Source organism: Falco rusticolus, chromosome 14, assembly GCF_015220075.1.
Source record: "Falco rusticolus isolate bFalRus1 chromosome 14, bFalRus1.pri, whole genome shotgun sequence".
In the NCBI taxonomy this organism is placed as follows: Eukaryota; Metazoa; Chordata; class Aves; order Falconiformes; family Falconidae; genus Falco; species Falco rusticolus.
The window spans coordinates 4187286-4206308 of record NC_051200.1 but is presented as its reverse complement, the minus strand read 5'-3'; the positions used below and the strand labels follow the sequence as shown (position 1 = coordinate 4206308).

Genomic DNA, 19023 nt, shown 5'->3' with positions numbered 1-19023 from the left:
GGGTGCTCATACATACTGCTCCCCTGTGGAGGTGCACAGCTGGGGTCACTAACACCTTTCATTTCATGTTTGTGAATCAAGATCTCCAGGATCCTGGCTTCATGCTGTATATACTAGGGAAGGGGCTGTTGCTAGGGTTTTCAGCTGCGTGACCCTGGGATGGGTCCCTGAGCAGCCAGATGTTCAGGAACAGCACTTTGTGGAACCAGGGACCGGTGCAAAACAGAAATGTGATGGTATATTTCATTTATTGTTCTCGTCACTGAGCAAATGCTTTGCATTTCAGCCTAGCATTGTGGGATTTCATTTAGATTAAATGAAAAAATGTAAGTCAAGTAATAAAAAGTGATTGTTTATGTGTAGTAATTAAAAAATTATCACAGAGGCTAAAATGCTTATTTCATGAAAAACAGTCTACAGTGAATATCTCTAAATTTTTCAGTTCATCATTTCATTTTTACGTGGAGGGTATTGTCAGTTAAAGCAATGTGGATTTGATTATCCCCTATTAATACTTTGGCTGGAAATCCTAGCAAAATTCCAGCTATATCAATATAAATGGAATTGTTGAAAACATTAACCTCAGGTGTTCTTTTTTTTAAATACAACAACAAACAAACCAACAAAAAAGACACCCAAAACCCACCCAAACACCCCAAAAACCCTCAGCCGTGGCAGCTTTACCTGACTGAAGTGAGAGCAGCAGTGCTGTTACCAGTTGAGCTTCAGGACTTCTTTGCGTAAGCTACAGTTACCATGTTTGGCTGATACTTCTGAAAAAATAATAATAAAAAAAACCCCTACGATTTCCATAGCTGGAAAACATAAGTTGCTTCATATTTTTTTATTATTATACTTTTATTTGAATTGAAGAAAGAGCTTGTTTCTTAAACCAGCTGCTTAACCCAGACTTGAATTTTAGTATTTAAGATACACTAGAAAGATGAGGAATTTGAGAAGTCTTACCTGCCTGGTGTTTTCCCAGCTTATGAAAGTTCTGTAACCATTTCTGTGTTGCTTTTTTTCACCTTAGGTCAGTACCCATGTTGTTTGTGGTCAACAAAAGATCATACGTATCCACTCCTTGCTGATATACCATACGTGGGACTTTATGGTTGCACTTACTCAAAGCTGTGCCACAAACAACCCTGTGGTGACAGGCCTGTGTGGTAGCAGGACAAAAAGAGAAGACTTTAACTGTTTTCAGGATGTGATAATTTTTCTTAGGTTTTGATGGATTTTAAAGCAAACACGTGCTCTACTTTTATGTGCAAGAAAGTTTTTCATTGGTACTTCTGAAAGAATTTCCTTGGGGAAGGTCATTCCTTCTGAAGCCCCACAGTCCCAGGTCTAAACTCTCTCTGAACACAGCAGGAAGAGAACAGAGATCTTTCTGCTGGCTGTCCATATCCCCCCAACATGCTCCTTGTTTCTTACATCATAAAAATGGTTCACTACGATACCAGGTAGTTTCAGTAAAACATTTAAATTTTCCTTTGTAAGTCTGATTTTAGAGGAAAATTCGGATTGTAAACAACTGCAAGAGAAAAGTTGTAAATAAAGGTTTAAAAAGGCTATAATGGAGAGAAAAAAAGCTTTTCTTTTTTTGGTAATACAGTAATTTTTAGGAATTGGCTGTTGCATTTATTTATAGCAACCAGCGGTAACCTTATTCAGAGCAAACGTCTAATAGAGAGGTTTCTTTACTCCACCAGAAGGCGTTTCTTGCCCTCTTCCCTCCCCAGGACCCCAGCCTTGGCATCCTTACTTGACAGGCATGCTTTCTGTTCTGCTTTTGCAGGAGGCTGTGAGGGCTGCTGAAGATGTCCGATAGTCTGGATATTGAAGAGAAACCTCCAGCCCCACCGTTGAGAATGAACAGCAACAATCGCGATTCTTCAGCACTAAACCACAGTTCAAAACCGCTCCCCATGGCCCCTGAGGAGAAGAACAAGAAAGCCAGGCTTCGCTCCATCTTCCCAGGAGGAGGGGATAAAAGTAAAGTATCAGCAGTGTGAATGGGTGGCTACGTCTCTGTTTGCTTTCTGTTGGTTGGTCGTGGCCGTCTTCCTGCCGCTGTTTTCTTTCTGTTTCAGCTGCAGAATCTGGTAAAGTCCTTCCAAAGCCTTCTGTGCCAAATACTCTAGTAACATGTTTCAGAAGAGGAGGAGGTGTTCAGTCAGTTACTTTGCTGTCTTGGAAAAGCCAGTAAAACGTGCACACATTGTGGGACTTGCCTTTTAAAAATAACTTTATAGTTGAGCTGGGGAATCCTTTCCTTTGGATTTTGCTTTGCATTTGCAGTAAAAGCAGAGATGAGGTGGTGTACTTTTGAAAATACCTTTGCAGAAATGAAAGGCAACATGCCTGACACTCTGGGGGTTGTTTTAAATGCACTTACATTCCAGGAACAGGAACAAGGCTCTTGCTTTTTGCTTTTGCAGTGAGAGTGGATGCAGAATTGGCTTGGTTTAAAACCTGCTAGGTGTGGTTACAGCAAGAGTCTTTTAAATGTACAGGAAACAGCATTTCAGTTCCCATTCTTTGAAATGCATGTGCAGAAGGGAGTTGGTTTGAGTTAGTGTATTTACAGAATTCAGGGAAGAGATCTTTTTTGTAATGCGGTAGGAACTGGTGGGCTTCACCCACAAGTGCTGAGGGAGCTGATGTCTTTGCAAGGCCACTCTTGATTATCTTTGAAAAGTTATGGTGACTGGGGGATGTTTCTGGTGTCTGTAAGACAGCAAATGTCACTTCTGTCTTTAAGAAGGAGGATCTGGGGAACTGTGGGCCAGTTAGTCTCACCTTGGTCCTTGGGAAACTAGTGGAGCAAGTCCTCGTGGAAACCATTTCCACACACATGAAGGATAAGAATGTGTTTGGGAATAGTCAGCACAGCTTTACGAAGGGGAGTATATGCTGAGGCATACTGACAGCCTCCTACCACGAGATGACAGGCTTGGTGGTGAAGGGAGTGCAGCGTGTTGTTCCTACTTTAGTAAGGAGTTCAATGCACCTTCCCATAGCATCCTCACAGTCAAACCGATGAAGTACCATCTGGATAAGCTGACAGCGAGGTGGACTGAAAACTGGCTGAAATGCTGGGCTCAGAGGGTTGTGACCAGCAGCATGAAATCCAGCTGCATTTTAAGGGGGATTCTGCCTTCAATGTGTGTCACTGTTCCTCCAAGTGGAGCTCAGAACTAAGGAACTGCGGTCATTCCCTTGCAGCTCCAGCTCACCGGCACTGCTCGTGAGCCTCTTCCATGGGTCACGGGAGCAGCTGGAGGTGGGTCTGGCATTCTGAACTCCTCACTGGCAGCAGGAGGCACAATTCCAGCCCCATTCCTCCCCTGGTCAGGTGCAGTCCTGATGCTTCCTCTCATGCGAAGGCTGTGGCTGGATGGGCCCGTTCCTCAGGCAGACCTGGCCTAAGGTTGCTCTGCAGAGTGCTTCCCAAAATGTCCCCTTCTCAGAGCAAAACTAATTTTCAGTTGATTCTTTTTAAAGGCCAAAAGTAAAATCTCTCCCTGCTTGTTTAATTCCTGGGAGGATTTGGGTCAGTTCTTCCCTGGCTGCCAGCAGGATGGTATCACGCCTCTCTGAGGGAACGTTTCTTCGGTAGGAGGTGCAGCGTGAAGTGCATGCAGAAACGGGGAGATCCAGAAACAACCCCTCCTGGAAATGATCAGTGACATAAAAAATGTAATTAACACCAGTCAGAGCAATCTTAAGAAACATACAAGTACCATGATTTTAAATGTGACTGTGAGGCAAGGTAAGCTAAGGGTTACAGCTTGGTCTTTGTTGGGTGGAATAATAAATGGAGGAAGTTTAGCTTGGCTGGCCAAGCCCCTTCAGGTCACTTCATCTCAGGGTTGGTTTGTGGGTCAGAGTATCAGCTGGCCTGTACGTGCTTCACAGACTGTGACACATTTTTGAGAGTCCTGCTTATAAAGCTGAAGATGATTGATGTGGCTGCTCTGGGCTGGTGCAGTGCTTGCAGCATCTCACAACTTTATATTAATAGTCCACCACTGGTACTAGCGAACAGAGTATGAAGAAAACACCATGACAGAGTGTTTCTGTCTGAACCTGCAGGAACTTTGTCTTTCACTTGCTTGCCAGACAGGAGGGATGCAAGGACGGATATGCTGCGGTGTGTTCTCTCCATGGCAATGGTGCATGCTGGGACTGCTGTGCTCAGGGAACAGGAATCTTTCGTAGTCACTCTCCTGTTGGAATGTAGAGGTTTCAGTTAGGGTTTGAGCACTTCTTTGTTTAAAACCCTGTTTTGGTAAGCTGTGATGACTCTCTGGGACCTATCTGTGCTTCTGCAGTTGAAACAAGCCACTTAGGCATTAGTGTCTTGCTCCGTCCCATAGCACCTGACCTCCTGGCTGTCCTTGGTATAGCTCCTCTCAGCCTTGTCTCTGGGATGAAGTACCCCATTTCCTGGGGGCAGGAAGCCAAGGCAGGCAGCTGACATACGTTTCCGGTGTCATGTGGGCAGTCTGTGTGGAACAAGGAGCTGAACCTGTTCCCCCATAGCTGAGGCTGAAGCTGTGAAATTGGCCTTCCTTCCTCAGAGCTGATGATGGTGATGGGAACTGTGGTGGAGTTCATAGCGTTAGTGTTTCCTTTCAGCAGCGCTTGTTACCTCAGGAGAATTGAGAGCAGAAAGAAATTACTTGCATCCTTCTGGTTGTTTGATACAGCCTTGTTCTTCTTTCATTAAACCGCCTGTAATTGCTGTGCTATGAAATAAATTAATACTGTGTGTGAGCTGGTGGCTCCATGAAGGCACTGTAGAGCATTCAACCTAAAGCAACGCGAGGGGAGGGCCCACCACAGCTCCGATGCCCCTTTCAGCTTGAGAGGGTACATCCTTGTCAAGATTTCTGGGTGAATAATGGTACTTCCACGGAAGCTGCTCTAAACTTAGCTGCAGATGGGAGCGGCATCTGACCTTCACTCATCTGATTGCCTCCTGTACAGAAAAACAAGAGAAGAGGGAAGGAGAGAAACCCAGTGGGTTAAGATTAATGGAGGAGAAAGAAAAGGACAAGGCTGCTGCAGTAGGACAGGAGGAGCAGGGCAGGAAGGATGCTGGGAGGGACAGTGGGAGAAGGGATGGAGGAAAGAGCAGAATGTGATGAGGAGGCAAGCAAACAGGAGGGCATAAGCGTGAGGTCAAACCCTTCCTTCTTCTTTGGAGAAAAGCTATCAGTTAGCTGGGTCACATTTTGCTCCCAAACAACTGCTTTGTTAACATAATAATGATGATGGTGATGCAGACTGCGTGAGACCAAACACTCTTTCCTTGGAGTCTTTTAATCTGTAATTGCTGCTGAGGTGGTGTGGGTGACCCTCATGGCTAACTGCTGTGCAGCAGGAGTGTATTGCGAGGGGCATTTATAAGAAAATCAAATAGGAATGTCCAGGATAAAACCCTCAAATCCAGTCAGTCGCTGCTTCAAGTCAGTCGTGCCTTTTCATATCATTTTGCCAACTTATGTGAAATAGAAGTGATTTGAGTTGCAGGGCACAGGGAGAAGTGTCAAAGCTTTCAGACGGGAGAGGGGCAAGGGTGTTGCAAGGAGATGTTTAATTCTGTATTTAGTTCATAGTTTATCAGCATTTGGACCATAGGTTTATACCTGCAGTCTGGTAGGCAGAGGTCCCTGAAGCAGATGTGCCAGATCTTGGGGAATGAGCTGGAACGCTTGTCCTCCAGCAGAAGAGGCCTAAAATGGACAAGTGCTGCTTTTGATAGAATGTTTTCTGTAATGCCTTATTTTGCTTTTAGATTTGGCTGTTGCTTTAAACTGAGTTTGATGATCCTTTAAATCTAATTTTCACTGCATATGCTTGGAAACGATGAGGTAGGAGAAGCCAGTTTTGTTGTCTGCAATAGAAAGCTATATGTGCTGAACGGGGGTGACATCCTGTAACTGGCAACATCTATCCTGAAAGCTGAACAACATAATCTTAGAGATAAAAGAAGGGGGAGAGCATTTGCATTTGTATTTGATATATTGCTGCCATCTTTACTGAATGCTAAATGAAAATAATTCATCAATTAACATTGTGCAGGGGTGTGCAGTACAGACAAAAGGTGACAGTGAATTATTTAATGAGGATAAATGCAACAATGCAGAGAAAGGATTAAAAACATCCAAAATCCTCTAGACTATAATTATGAGGAGCAGCACATCTTCCAACTAAAGGAGGCTGGGAGGCAGAGTAAGAAATATGTGCAAAGGGAGGCCTTGTGGAGCTATCTGTGAGCAAAGACAGACCCTGGGCGGGAGGGGTGCTGATACAGGGTTCAGCCTTTGGATGAGACCCCTAGGTAAAGTTAGGAAGCTGGCAAACGTAATACTAAAACACCAAAGGAAGATGTTAATTAAAAGTCTGTGAGCATAGTAGTGCTTTATGTTAGAAGGCTTATGTGCCAGAAGATAAATTCAGCAAAGCTCCATCCTGGTTGATACTGGTAGAAGGGGATGCTTGCTTTTGAAATAAGACACGTGCAGGCTTGTCTTCATCTGTTTTTGATGTGCATAGCATGACTGTCACTGGTGCTGCACTGAGGGAGTACAGGACCTGAACAAACTGCTCCTTTCTCTCCTGTTGATGCATAATTATGGCGTGTGTGTTCGTTTTCATATTCCCGTTAATGTATGGTGATCCGCTGGCCTTTAGAGATCCTGATACAGAGTATCGTGGTGATAGGCGCAGCATAAACCTTTTGTGTATCTCTGGGCTTTTCACAACTGCTGGCGTGAAGTCGCGTCACATCACGTCTATAGAGCCAGCCTGCTCAGGACCATGGTGAGGGTATGTAAACCAGACACGCATTAAATGGGCGAGAAGGGCAGCAGAGAGAGGTGGGATGCTGGGGAGCAGAGCACTTCCTTTAAAGATGTGACGTGGTGTGACCTTTTTGTATCCTACATGAGCACTTTATGCATGTCTTATTTCCTGAGTTAGCGTTAATAACTTCCGCATACTGCACGTGGGCACTGTAACATTTGTTCTGTTCCAATCATTTAGCATTTTTCCATTGAAATGACAAATGTATTTGGTGGAATGGCAGTTGCCCTCTGGGCTGTTCCAGGTGTACCACTGGCACTAGAGAAGATGCTATAAATAACTCTGTACTGTATTATTCAACCATGTGGTAGTTAGTCTTGGAGCATGCTGGTTCTCCAGGGAAGCCAAATATTTCAGGTACCTGCCAGAGAGATGTTTGAATGTGGGTTTATGCTGTGTTTATCTGGGTGTTTGGGAGTTGTCCAGAATTGGCATTATTGTCACCATTTTTCAGAGAAATCTCGCTTGAACATGGATTCTTGATGCACCAGAGTGAAGGCAGCTTCTCACAGCCTTTATTCCACTCACTCTTTATCAGGGTCAATAAAACTGGGCTGAAGTGAGATTTGTTGATAGTAAAAAGCACAGGAGATGGATGACCCGAGGGATGTTACTTTAAAAAGGTGTTATAATACAAGGGAGATAAGAAACATATGCAGATCGACTGACTCCAAGTCTGTCCTTCAGTAAGGTACTCCACACTCTGTGAGTACTGGTGGAGTGATTTAAAACCAAGGAATTCCTGGAAACTAATGAAGTTTGGGTGTTATGGTTATTTGTCTTAGTTGTGAGCTCAGATGAAGCTTTTCCAATGGCATTTTTTGCTGTGCAGATTCTGTGGTTTCTAATACAGAGCTGCTGCTTCTTCAGCCTTTTACTCAGAAAGGTGTCTTCTCCTGAGCAGCCTGTTTTCACGGAACTTGTAGGAACCTGGTTATGTTAAGAAACTTATCTCTGATTTGGCTGAGTTTGACACTAGGTCCAAAGTGTGTGGAGGAAAGACACACATGCACACAGGCGTGCACCTGCATGTCCTGGGGTGCTTCTGCAGGAACCCACAGAGCAAAGTCAAACACGAGTCAGTTGCTAGATATGGAAAAAGTGACGAAAAAAAGAACTGCTAATAGCAATCGTACTGGTTAGAGATAGCCTAAGAAGGCTACTTCATGAACAGCTTGCTTTGGCAGCTGTGACACTCGATTGGAAGAAACACAAAATGAAATGACACCTAGATGTTCCAGACCTTCCCCCACAGGGCTCGACAGTTAGGCTGGTGGTGTATTAGTTTGTGTCTGTTTGTCAAGTAAGATGGGCGTTAATGATTTTCTGCTTCTGAAATGCTATTTTGCGAACACCTGATTGTGAAAATTTTTGAATGAAAAGCTGTGCAGAGAATAAGTGCGTGTTAACGTTTTGCCTCTAGCCAACAAGAAGAAAGAGAAAGAACGTCCTGAGATATCTCTTCCTTCAGACTTCGAACATACCATTCATGTGGGATTTGATGCCGTCACTGGAGAATTCACAGTAAGTAACTGCTGAATTGTGTGCTTACCAGAGATTCTAGTTTCTTGATGGTCAAATAGCCTCCTGTTGCCAGAAACGTCAGATGACAGCAGTCAGGCTGTGAAGAAAGAGACTTTTATTTGCTGGGCTTAGGGTTTGGGGTGTTTTACTTCTGATTCAGGCTGCTTTTTTTTTCTCCAAGGATTGTCAGCAGAGTGTCTGTGGAAAATGAAATCTTGGAAGAATGTAGGTGTATGCTTTTACCAGTCCCACAAGCTGCTACAGGGCTTGGTTATTCAGTGTCTTTGGAAAAGCATAAAAAACCCTCACACATGTACATAATATATGTCTTGCTATGGACAGTCAGACCCAAAGCGCAAAGTCCAGCTGCTCTGCAGACAGCCCTTGGAGACACCCAGAAAGAGGCAGCATTGTGGAAGTCCATTCATTTTAATTTAGTGTCCTTCAAGATACGTCCATAGACTAGGTGACCAGACAGTTCCTAGCCTTTATGTATCAATAAAATAGTAGTCAGCTTTTTCTACTTACATCATGACAAAGCGTATGAAGTGTTGAGAAAAATGAGTCTGATGGAAGCTCCTTGAAGTGTGCAGGGGGCTTCAAAGCATTTTCTCTCAGACTACTAGTTAGGTGCTGAAACCATTAATCCTTAACTCTAAGATGGCCGTAAGCTTACGTTTGGTTGAGCTGTGGAGGTGAGAGGAAGCATTAGCAACTCTGTACCATCAGTAGTACCCTGTGAGCTAAGTGGTCAGACTGTGTTATCACCATGTGTCAAATGGTAAAGTGTGCTAGTACTGACTGGCTGCATACACCAAACAGGATGGGACAAATCATTTGCCTGGGCAAAGGATGGTTAATTTTCCGAGTGTGAGCCCTAAGTGTGATCTCTTCATCACTTCCTACTTTGATTGCTCCCTTTGCTCCTCAGAAACATTTCTTGAAGCTGGAAACTTTCTGTATGCTACAGTAGCAATAGCAATAACAACAATAACAATAGAAGAAAAAACCACACATTTAATGAAAGCATGTCTTCAAAAGAGTAGTGAAATTGAATTATCCTTAGTAATTAGGAAATACAGCTACATTGAAAATATGTGGATTACTTAATTAGCCTTTTTAAAATAGATGTCGCTTACAAAATCTTACTTCAAAATTTCTGTGCCAAACCCTAGGGCTTGATTAAATGCTCGTTTTAAAAGCCCGGATGTGGTCATTTTTCATCAGAAACTTAACATAAAGCTTTCAGAATTGTGTTTTCCCTACTATCTATCCTGGTTTTCCTCTTCCCCCACCCCACCCCCACCCCCTGTAGTCACTTTATTGTTCAGATTAATCTTCAGTGCCATTCTCTTTGCCTTGGTATCATATTATACATTCTGTTACTTTCTGCTTTCGTTTTCTCCCTTTTGTGTTTGCATCCCTTCTTCTTGTCTAGCTTTTCTTTCCTTCCTTCTTCATTTCACTGTTCTCCCCACTGAATGTTCAGTTGTTCTTATTCTATATTTGTTCTTCCTTTCAGCCTTCTGCCTTTATTTCTACCCTGTGCTTCAGACTTTTTCCTTCTGGCTCAATGCAAATGCGATGGGTCACAATCGTGGTCTCTCGTAGACTAACTGGTGGTGAGGATCCCAGTTAGTTTCACGTCCCTGCCAGCTGGAACAAAAAGGAGGGATGTCGAGGTTAACACACTTCAGTTCTAAGCACAAGCACTCTCTATCAGTACTTCAGAGATCACGGTTTGGATTGATTTGAATGTTATTATTATCATCCGGTGTGTCAAAACAGTCTCTAGCATCAGAGATTTTTTTGTGGGGGTGTGTGTCAGATGCCAGCAGCACAGGTCCTGGACTTTTATAGAACAAAACGATTGTGCGTGGCTAAAGATGTCCACCTTTATTGCTATAGCACAATTTTTTCTTAATATCCTTCTCCCTTTCAAAACAGTGGACATTAGACGGCTGCTGTTTTACAATTGCACAATATTTCTACAATAATACTTGTTCCTACAGTGTGGAAGTGCAGTGCTGTGGTTTGAGAAGGCGCTAACCAATTTGAAACAAACCAGAGGGACAGGTGTCGTCCTCCATGCAGCTTGCCAGGGTAGGACTTAACACTGTAGTCCTTAGTGGAGTGAAATGTCAAAGCAAGGGGATTTTTGTACCATTAAGAACTAGCTATCAGCTCCCAACTAACCCTAGATGCGTTACGTTACATGAGGCATGTTTGATTTGTCCCAACCTGGATACAACCCACGTATCAGCTGGGTAGCCATGTGGTAAGTGTGTCCTGCTGAAGGGACTGCCACTTGCCATATCATGTAAAAATATTCCCACTGTCTAGTGATCACACCGTCTGTCTCTTTCAAAAGTTTGGAAGTGCCATGGGAATGTCCAATAAATGTGCAAATATATATGGGGTTTGGTTTTTTTGTTTCAGATTATTACAGTTGTCATGCCAGTAGCGTCTGCTCCACTGGTTATGTGCATTGCATTGGGCCATTTTCTGACACCCCCAGTCACCCCCCAGATGCATTACCTGGTTGCTGTTAGTTGCATCTCCAGTCAGTTGCATGGTCTCCTGAGTATCTGGCTTTCAGGCTTGAGCACCAAGCTGTGTTGTTGCTCATGAAATACGTTGTATCTCCATTTCACTGTGCTTGGAGCAACCGCATTCGCTAAGAAGTAGGGCTTTTAAAGCTCAAAGTGGAATTGGTTGGAAACTGTTGGGTGGGAGCATGCTGCTAGAGCTTTATGTTGATTTATTTTGAAGAAACAGTTGCATTTTCTGAATGGAGGAAGAAGCGTGGTTTGCAGGGCTTTGGGGAGTGCGTTTTGTAAGGCATGCGTTTTTGAAAGAGTTTCCTGATCCCTAGTCTAGAAGGAAATGTGGTCACCCACCAAACTTTTAAAGTTTCAAGATTCTGACATTAGCAAGTGGGAGAAAGTTTTGGCTATAGATGTGAAGAAGTTGCACACTGTTAATCGAATCAAGCATTTCTTTAGAATTGGCCTGATTTTCAGTCACACATAGATTGTTTCTGTTACGACAATACACGACCTCCCAGTGTGAAAACCGAGTTGGACCAGCTGCTTTTTCCACTGCACTTTGACTCGGGCACTGGCCAATTGTGATCTCAGGGCTGGAGAACCATTGGAAAAAACCTGGTGTAGAGCCATTCAAAAATGCTAACCTGGCTTTCAAAACTAGACAAATAGCAAAAGCCCGGATCTTTCTCTATTATAACTTTTTCTTTTTTAATGAAGAAAAGAAATCATGGGTAATTTTTCCTCAGTAATGTATTTTTATGAGGGAAAGAAAAAATGATTTATAAAAGAGAGGAGGGGGAATGATGCTTCCAAACTTTGGAACAGTTGTGATTTTTCCGTTTTCCTAAGCCTGCCTTCCTGTAGCCTGTCCACCACCTAATCTGTTTGGTATCTACCTCGTAACTCCCATTTTAGATGGGACTTCCCCATTTTGGCCCATTGGTTTCTTCCTACCACCTTCTAAGTTGTCCCACATCCTGTTTTAACTTTCTTTTCTTTCTTTATTTACGTCCATTACAGCCAGATCTCTATGGCTCACAGATGTGCACAGGGAAGCTCCCAGAGGTGCGTCACAGGCCCAAAAGAATCTTGCATCAAAATGCTTCTTTGAGATGTCATAGCACTGCAGCAGCAGGTTGATGTGTGTGCAGTAGATTTGTTGCTTGGCTTATCCCACTTTTTTTTCATTAATCCTAAACTTTGGAGGCCCATGTCACACATTGTTTTGTGGAGAACTTCTTAGGCAGAAGCTGTATTTAAGTGTTTACCTAGATTGGGGTGGCACCAAGGCGAAGTGTAAATGTACTTCAGGTGTAGCTTTTCATTCAGTAAGCCCTAGAATTCGCTGATAGATGTTGGCTGTGCAGTAAATGGGGAAAATTACAGGCTTTCAGATTTAGGAAATTATACTGGATATTTAAAGCAATTTTTCACCGATACAATTTCAATGCAGAGTTGCGGCTTTCAGCAATTGGATCAATTTTCAAATGCCACCCTCACTCATAAGATGTCCTAGAATTCATCCAAGGCTTTGGCACTCTCAGCCTGTTTTTGGAGTCCCTGGTTTCTGCATATTTACAGTAGAGAACCTACAGCGCTACAGGAGCTCAAGAAAGGAGACATCCTTAGCAGCAGTGGTACAACTCAGTGTTACAATTTTGAGAATTTAAATGCAGATCCTTAACCCCGCAGTGTTCCCTGGTATGCTGAAAATGAATTGTATCAGGGTGGGGTTTACCTTTCAATCGGACAGCAGCGATCATTTCAGCAAAATGTGTTTGTGTTATTAAGCATTAAAAATCCAGTGTAAAGCTCCTAAAATACACTGTGTTGTCCACAAATTTAGAATAGTCTTGTTATGTCTGCACTGAATCACCAGGAAAACAAGCTAAGCCTTAAATCATTATTTCATGGAAGAGCAGAGTTGATTTAAAGATGAGTTTCATGCACTTTTTTTCCTATCACAGTCATAACTTTCTTTTCTTTTTAAAGTTGGATCCTGGGTTTAGCTCTGTATTTTGATAGAGAAGAGAATGATTGCATCTAACGTATAAGCTATTAATTTTAATCGTAAGGTGTCAATCAAAATTTCTGAAAAGTAATCTTACAGGTAGCATGGGATCTTGGTAAAGATCTGTGAGGCCACAGCTGTTAAATATTCTAAATCTGCGTTCTTTCCACTTGACATCTACAGGGCATTCCAGAGCAGTGGGCCAGGCTACTACAGACCTCCAACATAACTAAACTGGAGCAGAAGAAGAACCCACAAGCTGTCCTAGATGTTCTCAAATTTTATGATTCCAAAGAAACAGTTAACAACCAGAAATATATGAGCTTTACGTCAGGAGGTAAGTAGATCTCACTGCGCAAAAGGGAGCGTCAGGCCAGAGTTCAACATTCAAGCGGTCAAGAAGCAACCTTAAAAAATTCCGCTTTGTGGAATAGTCCTGAAATGAATTATATTTCTCCTTTTGTCCCCTAAATGTCATTGAAACTGCAACTTTTCTTTGTCAGTTGTTTTTAGAACGAAGGTCATGTTTACTTTTTCTTTCTTTGCATCCGTGTTCCTTCTCAGCGTTCACAGTGGGGTGTAGGCTATACTTGTTTCGTGCATTTTGTGAGTTGCTCTTGGATCCTTTGAGCAACAGGTTATGGACTATGGGGATTTTTGGTGATCCTTTGTGATACAGGAGAATTTTCAAGGGTTGTTTTATGTTACTGGTGGCGAAGTTGTTTGGTTTTTTTTACTGTGCATAAATTCGCAAACAGTTCTGGAATGGCTGCTATTGTGATGTCAAGACATGTTGCTCCAGTAGGATGAGATGGAATGCTGGGTATCCAGGGCAGTCTCTGCTGCTTACTCATTCAGGGAAGAGACTCATTTAGGTGTTCCTGTCCAAATTTTTCCTATTATTTTACTTTTGCTGGACTCCACAGCCAGGCTGGTGAGACACCTAGGAAGTAAGTAGAGGTTTTTACTAGGTGTGGCATATCTGGCCTTTGTATCCATGTGTTCCTTTGCTATTCCTGGACAACTGAGTTGTTTTAAACAGAAATACTATTAAGATACCATTAGTTTGGTAAAGCTCATGTTAGCAGCTTCAGCTAATAAGGGGGTGTCCCTGTCCAATGGGGTATGGACAGCATTTGTAGTTTAACCTGCAGTGATTCAGTTCCCTACGCGTAATAGCATGTGGCAGTAGGATCTGTAATTTCCTCAGGTTGCTGGTTCAGCTAATACAACTTCCAAAATGAAGACTGGGACAGCTTCTCAGAAGTCCTCCTGAAACCTGTGCAGTTATCTCCAGAATTGACTAATGCTTATTTTGACAGAAAGCATATTTTTTCTAAATTGCATAATGAAGAGATTTGACTGTCTAACATGACGCTTAATGTTTCCTAAAATAGCACTTATTTTTGTGATGAAATGCAAAATTCAAAACAGTTAATGTATGCTCCTGAACTCAGGAGCTGTTACTGTGCTCTCAGAGTAGAACTGCCGCAGCTAAGGGGGGTTTGGGGGAAGCTTTTATGGGGAAATATTTTCAGCAAGCTAAAGAGAATCAATGCATGCAATTTATTTTTCTTTTTTTTAAAAAAAAAAAAAAAAGCTGCTTTAGCTCTTGGGCAGAACAGAACTATTGACTTTTACAGAACAATTTGCATTTTCATGACCAAGTTTCTATTTGTTTTGTTTACTGGCAAAACAGGGCAAAAAAATAGGCACAAGAAACTGTAGACGAATAACTTAGTATATTGTCCTGTTATCTTGCTTGCTATGTAAAATACCTGTTGCTGCTGGAGGGGTGTTGTGAAAAAAAAAAATGCTATCTGTTTGGATTTACTTGTTCTGTGGGATTCCCCACAACAGGCAGTTTTGTAACAGCATCTGGTTAATTTTCCCTTGCACATTGCAGATAAAAGCGCCCGTGGATACATAGAAGGCCATCCTTCGGTGAGTGTGAAAGTAACCTTTTCCTTGCATAGTGTGTAAGAATTGTGGAGCAAGCTTGAGCTTTGCCTTTTAGGATAGAGTGCCAGCCTTGTAGGCAGAGAGAAAGTACGTTTTAGTGTCTTTGCAGTGGAAAAGGAATCACTGGCTGTTTTCTAATTTTCTGTTTAAGGACTCTTAGATAGGTGAAAGTCTGGTTTTGCAGACAGAAGATTGCTTGCTGTTCTTAGCCATGGTGATACATAATTCGCAACAATATGCAATACTGTCTAATTAGCCCATTTTAATTTAGTTTTAACAACTAAGAATCTCCTCCTATTAAATTTTACCATTTATCATTAGTACAGCTGAATATGTAGCTGAATATAAATAAGGTTATAATTGATATGTAACTCACTGGAACCATTGAAAGAAAGTTTTAAATAATCATCCACTCTAATTAATACTGGATTGCCATAGCAATCCCAGAGATGTAGTCATGACAGCGTCATTAATGTTGACCAGGTTTATTAGTGTTAATGTTAATGCATTAAATAGAAAATGACTGAATGGGGGTTTGGCCTTTATTTTCAAGTGTTAAGCAACTTAATTTTAGGTTTGTGATTGCACAGCAAGGGCTGTGTATAATGAAATGGAAATCATCTTTGAATATTCACACTTCAGATTTTCAATTGATGCACTTTCATTATCTTTAATAAAATCTTTAAAAGGAAGTTTGGGGTTCGCCAGAGTGCAGTAAGTCTTCCCAATAGTTTTTCCAGTGGGTATGGACACATCGGCAGCTGCTGTGGTATTTTGTTCTGGCAGACATAGGTGGTGAGACAGTCAAGATGTCGGCTTTCAAAAGTTACCGACTCAGAGGATGCTGCTTGAATGTTATAGCACAGGGAAAACAACTCTTGACAGGATCAAGTAGTCATTGGAATGACTTTAATTTCATTTTGCTCCTTAATGGGAGTCTTGTGTTAAATAACATTACATTGTATATGTTCTAGCTGCACAATTTAATGCTGTCAGACCAAGCTGGGAGCCCAATGGAAAAGACAGTTACAAGAATTGGACATAACAGAAGTGTGATTATTCCCTTGGTTATTTTTCCCTTAATCATCTTCTGGCCACATGTAAGCAAGGTGCTAATGATGCATAGAAAGCATCTGACGTAATGTCTGACAAAGTAACATTCACCTTCCCATTAGGGCACCCCTTGCTTGGCAGAGTTGGCCCTTTAACTGGTGTTTAGGGTGTCTGATGTATCGTTCCCTGCTTTGGCTGGATCAGTAGCCTGTCACCATCTACCTTTAAAAGCTGGGCAATGGAACGGAGCCTCAGAGAAAATGCCAGACTCTGCGTGTGTGTATATGACAGTGTGTTCAAGTACAGGTGACTTAAGGCACTGACACAGCCATCCATACAGTAACACACAGGCGTGAAGATTAGGTCTCCCTGGACCAAGTTGGTGCCATTTTTGCGTTATCTTTAAAAGGTAATGCAAATGAGATGTGAATATGTAGAATAGCGCCTTTGATTTGCTTCAGTTCTCCAAATGGCTTGTAGCTAGCTTTAAAGCAGCAAACACTTTACAAGACACCTTTTCATTTATTTTTTGTTTCCCCAGCAAATCTGTGACATGATAGAACCCCCTGCTTTGAGTAGCCTCTGGGACTGGGGGGGCGGGTATCGACGCACCTAACTTTAAATATCTGTGCTGCAGACTTCAATTTGCATGTAGACAACTGATCAGCCAGGCTTCCCTTGGCGGCCCTGTATTTGCAGTCTGCCTGAAGGGTGACTGCACCCTGGCAGTGGCTTTTATTTTCTGCTGCCAGTAACAGGAGCCTGGGGGAGCAGTCAGGATGCCTGCCTGGCAGCTCCGGGCAGGTCGGCAGGCTGAACCTCGCTGCTGAGGGCTGCGCTCGCTCTGCGGTACCGTTGTGGTAAGAACAGGCAAACCGTGAAAAGCTCAATGTGTTCACTGACGATTAGGTAAAGAGGATGGTGCTGAAAAAGATGCTGCTAAACAGGCAAATTCAGTGTGGTGGAAGCGGGCAATATGATTATTCTGCGGGTAAAACAGTAAAGAAACAAATAGCCTTTCTCTCCAAAATCAAATTCCCAGCAAGACGATGAAGGAGGCTTTGCACTTCGAAGTGTGTTAATTAACCTAGCCAGTAGACACCTGTTAGCTTAATTAACTGTTACCATTTCTGTAGACACAATGCCAAAGCAATTAACCAGCAACTAGATGTGATTTCTAGTGATATATTCAAGTATTACGTTTTGTGAAATTAGAAATTGACTAAGCATGGGAATGATTTAGTTGTTTTTAGCAAAAATGAAATACGCCAAGATGAATTAACAAAACAGCGTGGTAATTTGTAACCTTTAAATTGTGTTGTGCTGTGTGTGAATTAGAACTGAGGCTCGTAGGACTGTAGGCACATCTTGATCGGTTTCTGATGTCTAAGCAGACTAAAGTTGTGGGTGATTATCGAACCTCCCAAATGCTGGAATGGTGACTGTCACTCAAGCTACTGTCTGTCCACAGAGCACAAAAACAGCATCAGAACCCCCGCTAGCTCCCTCTGTTTCTGAGGAAGAGGATGAAGACGATGAAGAGGAAGATGACAATGAACCTCCACCTGTAATTGCGCCTCGGCCTGAACATACAAAATCAGTAAGTCCCAGCTTCGGTTAGCGCTGTATTTGATGTCGTTCAGAGCTGCATGTTTCTTAGTCGGGCAGCACTCGCCATTTGGGGATGAAGGCTGAGGGTTGGAGTCCTACCATGACATAGTGTTTCACCCAAGCCACTGACAGCAGAAAAATCTGGTTTGAACTTTCACATTGAGCTAGGAGTTTCCTGTGATTCTAATAGGGACCATGAGTTTGTCTTAGTATCAGGTAAGAAATAGCATTGTGTCTTTTAATGCCACCGGTGTAAAAGTGAACAACTGTGTCTGAAGTATCTGTGTAAGCTCTCTGTCATCAGTGGAGAGAGTGGTCATCAGACACAGTTCATGCCCTCGCAGGATACGTAGGAGAAACTGTTCCCTGGGAGGTACCTGTCCCTCTCCACAGACTGTGTAAGGAGCTAGGAGAAGAGCTTAGACTACACCTTCAACTTTTACATGAGTGGAGTTTGGTGGGAAGAACCCCACGCAGCTAGGTGTTGTAAAGAGAAGGTGCCTGAAGGACTGGAACACGGTTCCTAGTGGCCACTCCCTGAAGGCTGGGACACTGGTGAGAAGGCAGTTCAGCAGTCGTGATCAGAAGAGGGAAATGCTCCCTGCTTCTATTCAGACACGTACCAACTGAAGAGTCATTTTGTTACCCCTGAAAACACATGAGCATCAAGGAACAAGGCTCTGGGGCCCTGGCCCTGGCCAGATCTATTTCTGTATCCTTAGAACGCAGTAAATTCATTGTTTCAGTCATCTTTCAGAAAATTAATGAAAATTGAAAATGACAGTGGCCATGAACTTGTGTAAAACTAGCTTTCATTTTTGCCTGCGTCGTTTGAGAAGTGGACAGCAAACACAAACATTTTAAGAGCCCTGGATGTGGCAGACAGCATCTTCCTAAGGCTTTGCATTTGTGATAGGATCTCAGGGGCATCTCTGCAAAGCACCTTTCTGACACAAAATAATTTCTTGTCACAGATCTACACACGCTCTGTAATTGAACCTGCCGCTGCACCAGCACCAGCTAAAGAAGCCACCACTCCTCAACCTGAGAACTCGAACACGAACACTTTGTACAGAAACACAGACCGGCAGCGAAAAAAATCCAAGATGACAGATGAGGAGATCCTAGAGAAACTGAGTATGTTTTCTGCATTTCTTGTGTGATAAAGCAGTACCGCATGCGTGCCTCGGGATTATACGTACCAAGTGGTCGTCCTCTCTTTAGTGGCAGTCACTGACGACTCCCTACACAAAGTGTTACTGTGGGAGCGAGAGCACGCTTGGGGTATTCCTCCTGCCTCTGAGGGCAGCTGTGACCGGGGTGGATGTGCCTGAGCTTCCTTCTGTGCTGAAGGCAAGAGCAGAGATTGTTTCTGGTTGAGCAGAAGGCCGTGACCTAGTGAATGACCTAGTGAACTCCTGTGTGCCGATGGAC

General features: G+C 42.9%; 1 protein-coding gene across 3 annotated transcripts in view; it reads left to right on the top strand.

Moving 5' to 3' along the window:
* PAK3 (p21 (RAC1) activated kinase 3) overlaps window positions 1-19023 on the top strand; it is a 77674-nt gene that overhangs the window by 37606 nt on the left and 21045 nt on the right. For 2 of the 3 annotated variants that reach the window (XM_037407997.1, XM_037407998.1), the window contains exons 2-8: window positions 1802-1998; window positions 8303-8403; window positions 11973-12017; window positions 13147-13300; window positions 14870-14907; window positions 17450-17578; window positions 18564-18726. In XM_037407997.1, coding sequence (XP_037263894.1) covers window positions 1824-1998; window positions 8303-8403; window positions 11973-12017; window positions 13147-13300; window positions 14870-14907; window positions 17450-17578; window positions 18564-18726 — 805 coding nt within the window. In that variant the 5' untranslated portion in view covers window positions 1802-1823. The remainder of the gene's footprint in view (window positions 1-1801; window positions 1999-8302; window positions 8404-11972; window positions 12018-13146; window positions 13301-14869; window positions 14908-17449; window positions 17579-18563; window positions 18727-19023) is intronic. The other variant, XM_037407999.1, reaches the window with a different exon arrangement.